Source organism: Dama dama, chromosome 19 (assembly GCF_033118175.1).
Source record: "Dama dama isolate Ldn47 chromosome 19, ASM3311817v1, whole genome shotgun sequence".
Taxonomy (NCBI): Eukaryota; Metazoa; Chordata; class Mammalia; order Artiodactyla; family Cervidae; genus Dama; species Dama dama.
In genome coordinates this window covers 74150167-74165442 of record NC_083699.1, presented here as the reverse complement: position 1 = coordinate 74165442, position 15276 = coordinate 74150167, and the positions used below count along the sequence as shown (strand labels likewise).

The window sequence follows — 15276 nt, the reverse complement described above, 5'->3', positions numbered from 1 at the left end:
GATCCTTGGTCCTGCCGGAGGGTCGCAGGGCCCGTGCGTTCTAGCGCCAGTCCGCGTGGTGGCCGCAGGGGCGGTGGGCCGCATGCGACTTCCGGGCCTTGCAGGGCCTGGAGTTGGGGCCAGGCACCGCGCTCCACCGGGACCTGGGGAAGGTAGTCCCGGTAACTCCACGCCCAGCAGCCCACTTGCAGACATCCCTGTCCGCACCCACTTCCGGGGCGCCTCGCCCGTGCGCTTCCTCCGCCCGGGCCCTTGTCGGTCGGGCTCGTGGTCCTGCCTCGCAGGCAGTGTGCGGCCCCGGGGTTAGAGGCGTGGTGCAGGCCAGGGGGCAGACCTGTGTGGAGTGAATGAAGGACTGGAGGAACCGATGAATGAAGGAAGGCCGGCGCAGCCTGCAGCGCCCCACCGGGTAAAACTGAAAGTGCAAGCCGGCGTTTTGGAGGGTGGCCGCCCACGTGCCGGTAGCGCAGAAATGTGGGTGGGTTGCCCGGGCCTGGGTTGCGGTAGACAATTTGCCCCGGAGGGGCAGGAATGGGCGGGGACAGTCGAATGCCCCGCCCCCGGCCCGCCCCGGCGCAGCGCGGGACCCGCGGGTTCCCAGCCGCGCTGAGGTCAGAGGGAGGCGGTCTGTTGTCCGATCCGAGCGCCTGCGCCGATCCGGGCCGCGGCGGAGCGGAGCCCGAGCGTGGCAGAAGCCGAGCGGAGCGCGCGGCGGAGAAGCTGACCCCCCGGCCCCGCGCCGCCGCGGAAGGCCCGGCATGGAGGAGGAGTGCCGGGTGCTCTCCATTCAAAGCCATGTCGTCCGCGGCTACGTGGGCAACCGGGCGGCCACGTTCCCGCTGCAGGTACGCTTACGTAACCCGGCGGTGTCCCCGCGCCCGGCCGTGCGGGCCAGCGAAGGGGTGGCTGCCGCCGGGCCGCGTGACCTTGGCCCGGCAGCCCGGATGATCTGGAGCGCGGGGTTCCAGACGCGGGCGGGGGAGGCGGGCACTTCTCAGGGGCGGGGGCGGGGCCGCACTTGGACCCCGGTGGGTGGAATGGGGCGGGGGTGGGGACGCTCGGTTAGAATGAAGCCCTCGGGAGCGTGCTGTGAGCACCCGCCAGCCCCTGCCCTCTCCCACCGGCCCGAACCTGGGGAAGGGAAAATGCGGAGCAGCGGCCGGAGACCCGGCGAAAGTGGACGCTGAGCAAGCAGGTCTCTGCACTGCTTACCTGGTGGGCGACCGGTCCCCATCCGGTCCCCGCCCCCTGCGGGTCCGGAGGCTCCACCCTGCGACTGCCCGTTGGGGGGCAGTCGCCAGGAAGGGATGGGACGGAGGGGGCCTACCTGCCGGTGTTGGCTCCGAAGTAAAGCCCAGAGGGCAGTTCAGGCCGTGCAGGGTCTGACTCTAGAAGCCGCTTCCTACATGTGTCAGCCTTTCCCTACTGGGGTGCCCACGGGCTTCCCGCTTCCCCCACCTGTGCTCCGGGAGGGGCTCACGGTCTCTCTGTGGTTCATCAGTGATGCTCGCTGCTTCCTGTCTCAGCCCCTAGGTTGTGGTTGGGTGGCCCCATGGAGGGTCAGGATGAGGCCTGGGTGCAACGGGGTGTCAGCCGTGGGCTCACCATCACTTCCTTGCCCTGTGGGCTGAGCAAGAGGCTGTGCGTCTGGGCTGGTGGCTCTCTTGGACCATGCATCTTTGGCCCATTGTCCCTGGGTCCGATCCTCGAACCTGGAGCTAGTGTCTGGCCCCTGCTGTGCAGGCTGTACATGAGGGCCCTGTGCTGGACCCTCAAGATCATAAAGGGCCACCCAGTCACAATGGCCTGTAGGTGCCAGCTGGCTGGAGGGGCCGTGGGAAGGGTTGGAATCCTTCAGTAGAGCTTGAGGGCCGACCTGAGGCTGGCCTGCCCGTCTCCCGAGGAGGAGGCAGTGTAACAAAGGCTTGAAGGGGGAATGGTACAAGGGTTCAAGTCCAACTGACCTGTCTGGCCGGCTGCCTGTGATCTGTGAGCACCCATGGAGATAATGTGAGGCCCTTGACCCTCCTGTTCCCACCAGCGGGGGTGCAAACCATGGGGGCAGCCAGGGTGCACTCTGGGACTGGTCCCGGGGCCCCAACTCTTGGTCACTGATTGCTTGGGCAGGGCCTCTATGGTGGGACAGTGCTGGGGTGAAAGTGCAGGATCCCTGAAGGGCCGCCCCAGAAGGTGGAACCAGGCAGTTCCCTACCAGATATGGTCTGCCTGCACCCTGCCTGAAGGGAGCCGCCCCTGGCAGAAGTGTGCAGAGGTGTGTAGACTCGGCTGCTTCCCTGGGCCTCTGTCTCTCCCTGCGGCCGCTCCTTCTTTCTCTTTCCCTGGGCAAGTTGTTCCTCTGATCATCTGTTCCTTGATTTCTAGGTACTGACCTAAACTTGCAGACCAACATGTCCTTTGCCAATTACTTGATGAGATGCTCCTCCAGACCACCCGCCTTGGGAAGGGCCTCTGAAGGACTGAACCTTGGTTCTTACCTGAGGTCTCCTCTCTATCCAGCATCCTTACCTGTGGTCTTGAGGGACAGACGTTGGGGGTGCCATCCCCCTTCTGTATCCCCCAGGTGGGGGTAACACCTGTCTCTGACTTAATCCATTCCTGCACTTCCTCTTGCCTACTTAAAGAAAAACACACAGCAAGGGAGTTGTGAGTTTTAGTCTTGGACTTACTGAGGACTGTAGCCCAGGAGACAGCCTCTCAGGACACTGCTCCAGAGAGGTCAGGGAGAGGCCAGTTTGTACATGAGGTTTTGGGGGAGCTGGGAAATACTTGCATTCAAGCTTACTTCTGGATAAAAGATTGCTGCTAATCAGATAAGAAGAGATATCTTAAATTATTGATTTTAGTGTTATTCTAAGTATGAAAAGATGCAGGAATTTGGAGTCATTGAAATTCTTTTTTTTTTTTTTTCATTTATTTTTATTAGTTGGAGGCTAATTACTTTACAATATTGTAGTGGGTTTTGTCATACATTGACATGAATCAGCCATGGATTTACATGTATTCCCCATCCCGATCCCCCCTCCCACCTCCCTCTCTACCCAGTCCCTCTGGGTCTTCCCAGTGCACTAGGCCCGAGCACTTGTCTCATGCATCCAACCTGGGCTGGTGATCTGTTTCACTATAGATAATATACATGATTCGATGCTGTTCTCTCGAAACATGAAATTCTTTCTGAGATTTGCATCTAACATCTGTTTACCCAAAGCACTGAGTACCTGTCCCTGTTTTTTTTATCCTGAATTCCTCAGATGGGCCACTGCTGTGGCTTAGACTTAACCCTGTAGAACTGGAAGTAAGCCAGGCTCTTTTGTTACCCTTTATTCACACTCCCCTGGAGGCTCATTCCTAAGCTGGGGACTTGAAGAGACTACCTTCCACCTTGAGCTCTCTAGTGCTCAGTTGCCTCATCTGTGGAATGGGCACAGTGCCTGACTCCAAGGACCCAATAAGGGTGACCATCCCTGGGAGGTGCCTCGGAGGTGCTGGCTGCTGAGTGAGGTGGCCCCAATGCCTAGGGTGCTTTTCTTAGTCCTCTCTGCAGAAAGACCAGACAGGGAGGTATAGGGCCAGTGGGCAGCCAAGTGTGCCTGGGGCATCTAAGGGAGGCCAGGGCCTGCATCAGGCCTGGATCACTTCCTTACCTGTGTCCTTTGCCCTAATCATTTCCTCCTCCTAACGTAGTCTTGGGCGGGTGGAAAAAGCTGAGGAGGGGGAGAAAGCAGAGAGGGTGGCTCTCAAAACATGCTCCACCAAACCAAGCCCACCTTGATGGTGTACTTCAGCCTCCAGAGCTGTGAGAGAATTGAAAGGTTGTTGCTGAACCACGAAAGATGCTGGGATTCTTGTCCTCTGGAGGAGAATTCAACCCGGGGCCAGAGACAAGGCTTGATCACTCAGAGCTTTTGTGTAATAAAGTTTTATTAAAGTATAAAAGAGAGAAAGCTTCTGACATAGACATAGAAGGGGGCAGAAAGAGTGCCCCCTCACTAGCATTAGCAATGGAGTCATATACTTCTAGTTAGTTATTACGGTGAATCAAAAGAATGTCTGGAGGTTGTAAAGACCTTACTAGACTCACTCCCATAATTTACGTTTTAAGATAACAGGATTAGCCAGAACTAATTTTTTTTTTTTAGAACTAATTTTTTTTTACAGAACAGTTTTTTTCCAGAAACTGTCCTGAAGCAGGATACATTATTGTTATATAATCCTAAGGAATGTAGAGGGGAAAAAAGTTTGTCCTTTCCTCTTCCTTGAGAATTCCAGACCCCTCTCTCCTTGGGGACCCTCAGACTTCTTATCAACCTGCCTGGGAATTGACTCTCAGAATAATAAATTTGTTTCAGCGTGCAAGCACTCACACGGTCCTTGTGTAAGGTCCCACTTGGGACACACGTTCAGCCCATATGAGAACAATTTCCAGAGGTTTTCCTTAGCTCACTGTACACTTTCTCCCCTTGGCCATTTAGTGCTTTCTTGTCCAGAGTCCATAAGTCTGTGCATGCTTGCTTTGGCTAGGCTGCCGAGCTCTTGTCAGGGCTACAGGAGGCTCCGTGGGGTCTCCTGCAGGCATTTTGCTCCCCACCCAACATGTGAGCACTGCTGGATCACAGAGGGGCAGGGCATGGGGCAGGATGGGCTGGGGGTGAGCAGAGCCTGGAAGTGGCCATGCCTTGCACGATTCTAGCAGGTGTCTCCTGACTACAGAGCTGTGCCGAGTGGGGAAAATGTTCTGAATTTTGATGGATGTTGTACAGCTGGAGATGCCACAGGTGGGGTTACCCACACAGCTGACTATGGGAAGAGAGCTTGGAAATGGTAGGAGAAGGTGGGGTCTGGCTGGGCCACACGCACTTGGGGAGACAGAATATGCACTTGTGCAGGGTGGAGAGGCTGCTGGTGGAGGGGTGCTGACCCGGTGCCCGGGTCTTGGAGAAATGGCTCAGGGGCCGGCCGTGCCCCCCAGACATTCTCAGCCTCATCTGCACAGTGAGAACAGGCCTGTTAGTGATCATGTGGTGCCAAGCTCCCAGGTTCTGCTTGTGGTGGGGTGCAGTGTGGATCCCTGCCCAGGGACCTTCCACCACTCCCAGGGTTGTCCTGGCTAGATGTCTGCAAGCTAGATGCTGGGCTTCAGGGCTCTGGTTCTCAAACTGCTTTTTGCCAGGTCCCCACAGGCTTCCCTGGTGGCCCAGATGGTATAGAGTCTGCCTGCAATGCAGGAGACCCGGGTTTGATCCCTGGGTGGGAGTGATCTCCTGAAGAAGGAAATGGCAACCCCCTCCAGTATTCTTGCCTGGAGAATCCCATGAACAGAGGAACCTAGCAGGCTATAGTCCATGGGGTCACAAAGAGTTGTACACAGTTGAGCAACTATCACTCACAGGCTACAGTCCAAAAGGTCAAAAAGTGTCAGACGCAGCTTAGCAATTAACACTTAATACCACAGCACTGTAGTGGTGATCTCAGGTGGGTAGCCTGCAGGCAGCTGCCTTCCCTGGGCAGAGAAAAATGCTAACACAGAAGAGAAAGGACCAGAACCTTGACCCTGGTTTTGGATTTGTTTCGGGGCTCGAGTTCATAGTCCGTTTTAGTGGCTGAGGGGCACGTGCTGCTGTGACCAGCAACAGCAGGTAGAGCCGTGGGCAGGCTGATCCCACGTCGGCAGTGAGTGAGGGAAGCGAGAGGGTGGGCTCGTGCCTTCCTGTCCTGTCTCTGGAGGTGGGGGCTGCAGGTCAAGGGCGTCATGTCTGTGATGCTTCCGGGGCCCCTTCCCTGGGCAGACCCTGGGACCTCTCATTGTTCTAACCTTGCTTCTAGGGAGAGAAAAGGGAAGGGGTGGATGGACCCAGTGTGGACTCCTCCCACCCTCTTCTCTGCGGGCTGCTTTCCTCTTGGAAGTAGGAAACATCACGTTCTTCCTGGCTGGAAGTATACTTCTTCTGAGTCCCCGCTGTGTAAGGGAAGACAGGCCTGTTGATCCAGCAGCTCCTCCTGTGTTTTTATAGGTCCCACCCATCCTCTTGGTGGCTCAAACAGTAAAGAATCTGAGGATCCTGTGGAGAAGGGAATGGCTACCCTCTCCCGTATTCTTACCTCGATAATTCCAAGGACAGAGGAGCCTGGCAGGCTACAGTCCATGGGGTCGCAAAGAGATGGCAAATAAGTGACTAACACTTCCACTTTACTCCCATTGTCCAGCAGCACCACAACCCCACTCTGGCACTATTGCTTTCCGTTTTTTTTGGTGAAAACACAGCAGGGGTCTTCCCTGGTTGTCTAGTGGTTAAGACTCTGGGTTCCCAATGTAGGGGGCCTGGGTTTGATCCCTGGTCTGGGAAGTAAGATCCTGCATGCCACGTGGTACAGTCAAAAAAAGAAAAAGAGAAGTAAAAATATAGCAGATACACGAGGCTTAGGCTCTGTATGAGTTTCTGGGGGGTGGCCATAACAGAGTACCACAAAGAGGAGCTTAAAATCATGGATTTATTCTTCCACAATTTAGAGGCCAAGAATCTGAAGTCAGGGTGTTGACAGGGCTGTGATCCCTGCCCCAGAGGCTGGAGGGGAGGGTCTTTCCTGCCTCTTGCAGCTTCTAGGGGGCTCCAGGCATCCTTGGCTTGTGGCCACATCACTCCAGTCCGTGCCTCTTGTTGCATGGCCTGCTTCTGTGTGTCTCAAATAAGCACCTTTGTCATTGGGTGTGGGGTCTACCGACATAATCCAGGGCCATCTTAGCTTGAGATGCTTAACTTGATTGTATCTTGCCAGACCCAATTTCCAGTTCAGTATGTGCATGAATCCTCAGCCAGTATGTATTTTAGGGGCTGCTGTTCAATTCACTGTGAGTTAAAAGGAGCCTGTTCAGAGAGATTTAAAAGTGGCACAAATTGGGTGTTTAATTAAAGCTCCAGCATCCAAAAGCTGTCCTTTCTGGGAAGAACAGCGCAGGTGGGAGTCGAGCTGCTGCCTCAGCCATGACTCCCGTGTCTCCCTCCAGCTGCCAGGTACTTCTCCTGCCAGGGCGGCCAGCACTTGCGATGCCAACAGCCACTCTGCTGAGCAGATGAGTCTTTCTGAGGGTGGCCAGGCAGGTGGTAGCTGGCCTCGTGCCGGATGTGTGGTGTCTGCTTCCTTCTGAGGCTGTGTCTGGTTTGGCACGGCGGCCTTGGGCACCCGCGACCTCTGCTGGGGTCACTTGAGGCCCAGGATGCCGCCTCGAAGGGCCATGCTGGGGGTAGGGGGCACATAGATAATTCTGTGACCTTGAGAATCTGATTTGGGACCTTAGCTCAAAACCCATTTCAGTACCGTGTTGCCGAGACTACAGGCAACCCTGGAAGGTGGGTCAGGGGTTGTCTCATTTGGGAGCCTATAGAAACCCACCTCGTTCTCTGACTCTCCAGGCCCCTTGGTGCAGAAGCAGAGCCGAGACATCCGGCAGGGCTGGAGACGGTTTCTCGTGCAGGGACCTCAAAGCCAGGCCTGTTTGCCAGGGGACTGGCTTGGACACCCAGCAGGAAGGGGTAGGCAACAGACTGTGCAGAGAGGCCCCTGGACTAGAAACCTAGGTTCAGACCCTCCCTGCCTAGTGATGGGGCCACAGGACCTGAGCAGAGGCCGCAGAGCTGCCCAGCAAGCAAGTGTGGCTGGCTCACCCCGGCCTCTCCTAGAGGCTTGTAACTGGTGGTGATGAGGATGCTTCCGGCCATAAGCAGCTTATTTTCCACCTCTCCCCTTTAAGAACCGCCTGAGCTGTAAAGTGGCCCTGTTCAGAGGCTCTCTTGATTTGTCTTAAAACACCTGGTCCTTAGAAAATCTTTACGCTTTTTCCTTAGAATTCCTTGGACGAAAAGGACCTTTTCTAGCAGGACTGTGCTTGAAAGATGCTGGAAGGATGTCACCTGCCCTTTAAAAGATGTAGTGTTTGCCTTAGAGGTTTTCACGGTGGCACATGCGTTGGCAGACAGTGCCAGGGAGTCAGTGCCCCAAAGCACAGCTTCTTCCTGCCCCGCCTCGGGCCCCCTGTCACTTCCCAGGGGAGTGCGCCAGGGCTGGAACCCGGTGACCTGGGACGCCTGTTCGCTGCTTGCTTCACCCTGGAAGTCCCTGTCTCCTCCAGTGTGTCCCCACCCTGGAACTTAGGTGTTGCTTCCGCATTTCTCCTGCCTTTTGGATTTTCCCAAGAAGGTCCAGAATTGCTCAATATCTTGATTTTGTAACCCTTTCTTAGTTTGGGGCTGAGAGCAAGAACTTAATGGTCTGCAGTGTGTGGGGGTATACCCATGTGTGCGAGTGTGTTGTGTGTGCTCAGCTGTGGGTGTGCACATGTGGGCGCGCGTGTGCAGTTGTGTGGCACCCTGCCTCATGCTGGCGTGACCACCCCTCACAGGGACTTCTCGAAGGGTCTGTGCTGGGAGGCCACTGGCCTGGAGACTTGAGCAGGTGTCCGCGAGCAGGTGCTGCTGTGATCATGTAGAGAGGGCCCCCCGGCGGTGTGGCTCATGGGCCTGGATGTCCCTGGGGCTCACCCCCATGAAGCTTTTGAAATAAGAGCAGCCAGCTCTGCTTAGAGTGCTCCAGGAGAGTGCCGCCAAGGGTAGAGTGGATGGAGTTTGTCCAGGAGAGAGGAATGTGTGGGGCCATGGCCTTGGGACAGAGTCATCGGGTCGGCCAAAGAGGGGCAGCCCCTCCCGTCCCCTTACCAGAGCTGCCACCCTGTCCCCCGTCTGTAGCTGGTGCTGCTGGGCACTTGGGCCAAGACCACCTCTTTTAGGGCAGTGCCCAGCTGAACCTGACCAGCGAGTGTGCGGAGCCTGGCAGCTGGGGTGGGTGCACTGTGCTGGGAGCAGGGCTGGAGCCAGGGTGAGGGGGTCCGGGGCCGGCCGCCCAGGAGACGAGGGCACACGTGGGGCGAAGGTGGCCTTGGGACTTAAGGCGAGCCAGGCGGGGGCGGAGGGGGGCAGCACTTCTCGGGGGACACAGGGCTGTTCCCCGTCGGAGCTCCCGTGGGAGACACGGGGTGGGTGGTTGCAAGTTAGGCTGAGTGGTCGGACTCACCAGGGACGGGTGGAGAAAGGGACCCTGGAGTACCCAAGGCTGATCAGTCGGACCACAGGCACGTGGCTTTCCTGTGTCCCCTCTTTGCTAATTCTGATTTCCTAGGAGAATGACTAAAAAGATTTCGCAAAACAAGCCTCGGTGAAGGTTTTGAAGATGGTGAAGTGAGCCCTCTCTCTGCCCAGCCCTGACCCTCCCATGGAGGAAGCTGGGTGGCCTGGGCTTCCCTGCTGTCTGCTCTGCGTGCTCCCGCTGTGTGTGCCTGGCTGTCAGCAGTGGCTGATGATGTAGCATCCGGGCAGGAGCACGGATGGGGGGCTCAGATGTGGCTTTAGGTCCCCAGCATGTGTAACTGCCCTCAGGAGGGATGCTGTGCCTAAAGGGTGGACTGAGGTCCACGTTGCTGGGACGCGGGGGCCTGCGTGGACGTTGTCTTTGATGTCACTGTCCTTTGTGGTGGACACCCCTAGAGCTTCTGAATGTGCTCTTCTGGGTGGGCGTGCCCGCCAGCCGTTGGGGTCTCCCCTGCCCTGGGGGAGAGGTGGGAAGCTGGAGCATGGGGTAGAGGAGCAGGCCCTGTCTGATGCCCGAAGGGCCTCCATTTGCCTGTGCATCTCGTTGGCCGTCCCGGGCCTGAGACTGTGTTCCCAGCATTAGACATGGTCTCTTGGAGCCAGGTTTCCTCAGCAGCTGAGTGAACTTGAACTGGCACGACCTCGGTGGGCAGCAGACCAGCTGGACATGGAGCCTGTTGGCTGAGACTCTAGTTCTCTCTGAAGCGGAGCCCGAAGCCTGGCTTTGGCCCCCAGCCTGCATTCAGAGGCCCACAGGGCAATGGACTCATCCCAGGGGGTCACAGTGGCAGGGAGTCCAAACTCCTAACCCCCTCCACCAAACCTGGGTGCTCTAGTGGAGGCTGAGAAGACATGGTTTCCAACAGGGTTTTGGAGCCAAGAGTCGCTGTTTCAGACTTGGGGGCTGCTCACAGAGGCCCAGAGGCAGAAGGGCTTTGGGGGTTCAGAGAGTGGTGTGGAATTCACAGTCGGTGGGACGCACAGCCTGGGGTCTGGGCCTCATCCCATGGGTAGCCCTCGAAGGTTGGTGTCAGCGGGGTGCTTTGGGGGAGCAGGGGAAGGATAGCACAGAGGTTTCCCGGATGGGAGCAAGGACTTGAAACAGGCCCGCTTGAGAATTCCAGCAGCACCTGCCCCTGGCTGGCCCTGGGCTGGGGACACTGGGGGAGGGGGAGGGGGGGTTAGGCCTGAGATGGTGTTCTCCCTGATCTCGGAAGGCCTCCCCTCCCCTCCCCTCCCTCCCCTCCCTTTCCCATGCTGAACTAGCCAGTTCCTCTTTTTTCTCAAAAGGAGTCTTGTTGCTGGTAAATGGTGAAAAACTGGCGGGGGTGGGGCAGGGCCGGTTTCCCTGGTGTAATTCCGCCAGCTGACCACCAGCTGCCAGTCTGGGTTGGAAGACAGGCTGAGTGGCCGCCGGAGCCTAGGATGTGGCCGCAGCTGATCGGGGTGGGAGCTGGGGCAAGTACCAGACTCACTGGTGTACAGCTAATTGGAGCTGGGCGAGCTTCATGGCCGCACGGCGGCCTTGCTGCCCACGCAGCCTGCGTGCGCAGGGCCAGCGGGGCGCTGAGTCCTCCTTCAGAACACACGGACATCCTCTTCCGCCCCAGTCAGAGAAGTTGGCTTGGCTTGTTTTCAAGTAGAAATGTAGTTGATGTATGATGCTGTGCTAGTTTCAGGGGTGTAGCATGGTGACCCAGTTAATACACGTGTGTTCTTTTCCATGATAGTTTACTATAAGACACTGAATATAATTCTCTATGTTATAGAGTAAATCCTTGTTTATCTTCTAGGTGTAGTGACGTGTCCCGATATTCCTAACTGGTCTCTTGCCTTGCTTCCTTTCCCCATAAGTTTGTTTTCTGTGTCCGTGAGTCTGTTTCTGGCTTTGTATTACTTTTTAGTATCCATATATAGGTGATATAATATTTGTCTTTCTTTGTCTGACTTCACTTAGTATATAATCTCTACATCCACCCATGTGCTGCAAATAGCATTATTTCATTCCCTGTTTCTGGCTGAGTACTATTTCGTTGGTGTCACCAACTCTATGACCATGAATTTGAGCAAACTCTGGGAGATGGTGATGGACAGGGAAGCCTGGCGTGCTGCAGTCCGTGGGGTCACAAAGGGTCAGACAGGACTCAGCGACTGAACACCGAGTCTTCCACTCGTTGATCACATTGTTTGCACATATTTTCTCCCAGCCCGTAGGTTCTTTTTGGTTTGTTTATGGTTTCCTTTGCTGTGCAGAAGCATTCAAGTTCAATTAGGTCCCATTTGTTTATTTTTGTTTTTATTTCTCTTAGGGAAAGAGAACTCTGCTCCTAAGGGTGCGTGTGAATAGACCAGACTCCTGGTGGCCCCATCCACACTCAATGGGGTTGTGTCAGGGCAAGCAAGGGGGGAGGTTTGAGCGAGGGCAGGTGGAGCTGGGGGTCTTGACATCTGACTGGTTTCCTTTGCTGTTGTTAGTCTTCTTGCTCAATAACTGTTTGTCCTGCATTCTTTTCTTCTCTGAAGATCAATAATTACCAGATCAATAATTACCGAGAGCTATTCAAGGGCAAGCACTGTGACCAGGCTTGGCTCACACATGGGTTAAACAAACATTTAGGCTATCCATGCCTGGTTCTTTCTCCAGGGGCTGCCTCCCTGTCTGCTTACAGTCGGGACTTAAAACTGAGGGAGACGGGATGTTTAGGGCTGTGTGATGGGGGTGCTGGGAGCAGTGGAGAGATCAGAGTGGGTTCAGTTGCTTCCGGGGGCTCCGCCTGTGTGGATAAAGAAAAACGGTGCTGGGGAAGGTGACCAGCAGGGGCTGGACTCCATCTCTGGTCTCTCCCCACCCTGCCGCCCCCCCTCCGCCGCCCCGCCCCGTGTCCAGTCAGAAGCTCCTAGCTGAGCACAGATGTGCCATCCAGGGTCCCAGCCCCAGATCGCAGAGCTGAGCCCAGAAGCAGAGGTTTGAGCGGAAGACAAGGTGTTAACAATAGGCACCTCCTTTTCTCTGGAGCCCCCCGTTTCTCATCAGGAAGCTGGGCCCTGTGTCTTGGCTTTTGGCTGCACCTGCCCGACCCTGCACCAGGCTTTGACAGGGCCCCTACCATGCCGACAAATAAGCTGCTGGTTTGTGAAATGGAGATGTCAGCCCAGCGCTTGGCGCAATCATTTAAAAACAGAAAATAGCTCCTTCGCGTGTGCTGGCTCTGAAGGACTAATTATCTACGCTTCCAGAAGCAATGGAGCGGGGTATTCTGGCAGGATTTTCAGGATTTGTGTCATCGTTGCTTCAAATCTGTTTCTTTGGAGTTGATTAGAATTTAGGGATCTGAAATACCGTGAGCTCTGTCAGTCTAGGAGGCCCTGAAATCTGGCCAGTTTTAACTTTCTAGGTTAAGAAGACTGTGGAATTTTTCCTTGATTTAAGTCCTCATAATACTGGCTTTTTAGAAAGACTTCATAAGTGTATAGCTCAATGAATTCACAAAAGGAGCATGCCTGGTAACCACAGCCCCTATGAAGAGCTGGGGTGTGGCCCACATCTGCACCTAGGGACCCCCAGTCCTGCCCCGACACCTGCAGCAGACAGACACTCCTGTGGCCAGAGAGCTTTGCTTGTTTGGGGACATTGAGGTGACCCCCGGAATTTGTTGGTGTTCAGGTGAAGGCAAGGGGGGAGGGTTTGGTCAATTCCTGGTGGACAGGAAGGTGGGGACAGCCAGGGACTGTCTGTCCACTGGACCAGTTATGGCAAAGGGCCTTTGTTCTCATCTTCAGCGGAGGGAGCGTGCCCGAAGGTCAGGGGCCACGTCTAACGGGGGTCCCGGCAGTGGGTCCCTGAGGCTCACTCCCCCAACCCTAGCCTTATCTTCCCGCCCCCCTGGTCGGCGGTGGCACCTCCTCCCCCATCAGCAGTGGAGATCAGGGACGAGCCCCTGACTCCTGGGGCCCCTCACACTGTCCGCCACACTGCCCACCCCGCAGGGCGCTGTCTTCTCGCTCCCCCTGGCGTGGCTTCTTTGCTGGGGTTGCTGGTGGAAGTGAACCTACCAGCTGAGACCTGGCTGGGCATAGGGAGGGGACTGGGGACCGGGGCTGGTGTGCAGAGTGAGGGGCTTGTGGGAGTGTCATGAGTGGTGTGTGTGGTGAACAAGTGACCCCCTCTTCAGACCCTGCTCTGTGCTGCCAGCCCCAGAGCACAGGGTCTCGACCGCCTGTAGAAGGGGGGTAGGGAGAGACGGGGCACAGAGGTGGGTCAGGCGAGTCCAGGAGAGGAGGAGGTTGCACAAGGTCTTGACCTCCTGTGTGTGGGGTGGGTATAGAGGGGGGTCAGGCAAGTCTGAGAGAGGAGGAGGAAGCACAGGATCTCAACCTCTTATAGAAGGTGGGGAGCATAGAGGGGGGTCAGGCGAGTCCGGGAGAGGAGGAGGGAGCTTGGGATCTCGACCTTCTATAGAAGGTGGGGAGCATAGAGGGGGGTCAGGCAAGTCCAGGAGATGAGGAGGTTGCACAAGACCTCCTGTGTGTGGGGGGCATAGAGGGGGGTCAGGCAAGTCTGAGAGAGGAGAAGGAAGCATGGGATCTCGACCTCCTGTAGAAGGTGAGGAGCATGGTGGTGGGGGGCGGGTCAGGCGAGTCCGGGAGAGGAGAAGGGACCTTCCGGGCAGACAGGCGGCCCCTGCGGCCTCATGCAGGCAGGTGCCAGGCACCAGAGCCCACCCTCCCCTCCCTTACCCGCTGTGCCCCCAGAGCTCTGGAGAGACTGGCAATGCAGATGGGCATCAAAGTCTCAGCAGTGGCCGGATGACCTGAGCTGGGGCCAGTGAGGCTGGCCCAGTGGGGTGGGGTCCCTGTTGTCTAGGAGTGGGTCTGTGGCTGCAGTTGTCTCTGGATCTTGGGCCCCAGCCGGGAGCCTTTCTCCCCAGCTGACCTGCGAGAATGCAGGGGCTCCAAGCCAGGCTCCTGGGGAGGGAGTGGGAGCCCTCAGCCTTGTCCTCCCATCCGGGTGGGGGCCTGACTGCCCTCTTTGTGTCTAAACAGATGGATCCCATGCTGGTCTCTGAGCACTTTGATTTGGTGGCAGTTGCAGCAGGTGGGCCATGGCCTCTGAGCCTCGGCCTTTCGGCCTGGCTGCTCCCCACGCTCCCTGTCACCTCCCTGCTCATCCCTGCAGTTGTGGGTGCTGAAGCTGCCCTGGGGAGACCCTCCTCCTGTTCTTCAGGTCGGAGACCCTCCTGCCTGCCCCAGGCCATGTCAGGCACCTGCTTTGTGCCAGTACATGCCCGCCAGCTCTCTTACGCCCCCTCCTTCTCTGTCCATCTTGCAGGTTTTGGGGTTTGAGGTCGATGCGGTCAACTCTGTGCAGTTTTCAAACCACACAGGTAAGGTGTTGGTCTGAGTCATCCTGGCAGAGCCAGGTGTGGGCATGGGAAGTGGTCCCTTAGATTCGGGGGGCCCCCCCCTCATCTTACAGGAAATAGAACATGTTGGGGTGAGTTTGCCAGCTACACGTTTAAATCAGCTCAGCTGCTTCGGTGGTTGGATGACTCAGGCGGGTGACGTGTCGTCTGGTCCCCTGTTTCCTCCTTGAGCTGAGGCTGGTGATCCAGGCACTGACTCAGGGCGCCCCCCACTCCCCGGGTGACACCGTTGGCTGGAGCACTGCTGCAAGCTCAGCTTCTCTGAACATTGGTGCCAAATCAAATCTCAGAGATGGTTCTGAGTGAAGTAGAAAAGGAGAGCTTTATTGCTTTGCCAGGCAAAGGGGGACACAGTGGGCTCATGCCCTCAAAAGCAAGTGTCCCAACTTGGGGAAGACAGAGACAAGTTTTATAGTAAAAGAGGGAGTGATCAGCTCGACATTCTTCTGAGGAGTGGTTGGTGAGGTAAGTAAGAGTCAACATCATCAACCTTCAGGTCCAACCAGTCTGGGGTCTGCATGCCTGTGGGCAGCATACCACGGTTAATCGTTAACTTTTCCTACCTGGAGTGGCTTTCGGTATCTGCAAAACAGCTCAGAGACATTGTTGTGTGTACTCGGCAATGGAGAAACAGGACCTTGCCCAAGGTTGCTCTTGACTGTTTGTTTCTCCCTGGTCTCACATCCCCTCCCTTCCCT

The 15276-nt window shown here is 56.5% G+C and overlaps 1 protein-coding gene across 3 annotated transcripts in view; it reads left to right on the top strand.

Moving 5' to 3' along the window:
* Positions 1–352: 352 nt before the first annotated feature.
* The window catches only part of PDXK (pyridoxal kinase), a 30962-nt gene continuing 16038 nt past the window's right edge, over positions 353–15276 (top strand). Inside the window, exons 1-3 of one of the 3 annotated variants that reach the window (XM_061167487.1) lie at positions 357–409; positions 14199–14250; positions 14485–14539. In XM_061167487.1, coding sequence (XP_061023470.1) covers positions 372–409; positions 14199–14250; positions 14485–14539 — 145 coding nt within the window. In that variant the 5' untranslated portion in view covers positions 357–371. Of the gene's footprint in view, positions 410–629; positions 846–14198; positions 14251–14484; positions 14540–15276 lie in introns of those variants that run through there. The other 2 variants (XM_061167489.1, XM_061167488.1) reach the window with 2 other exon arrangements.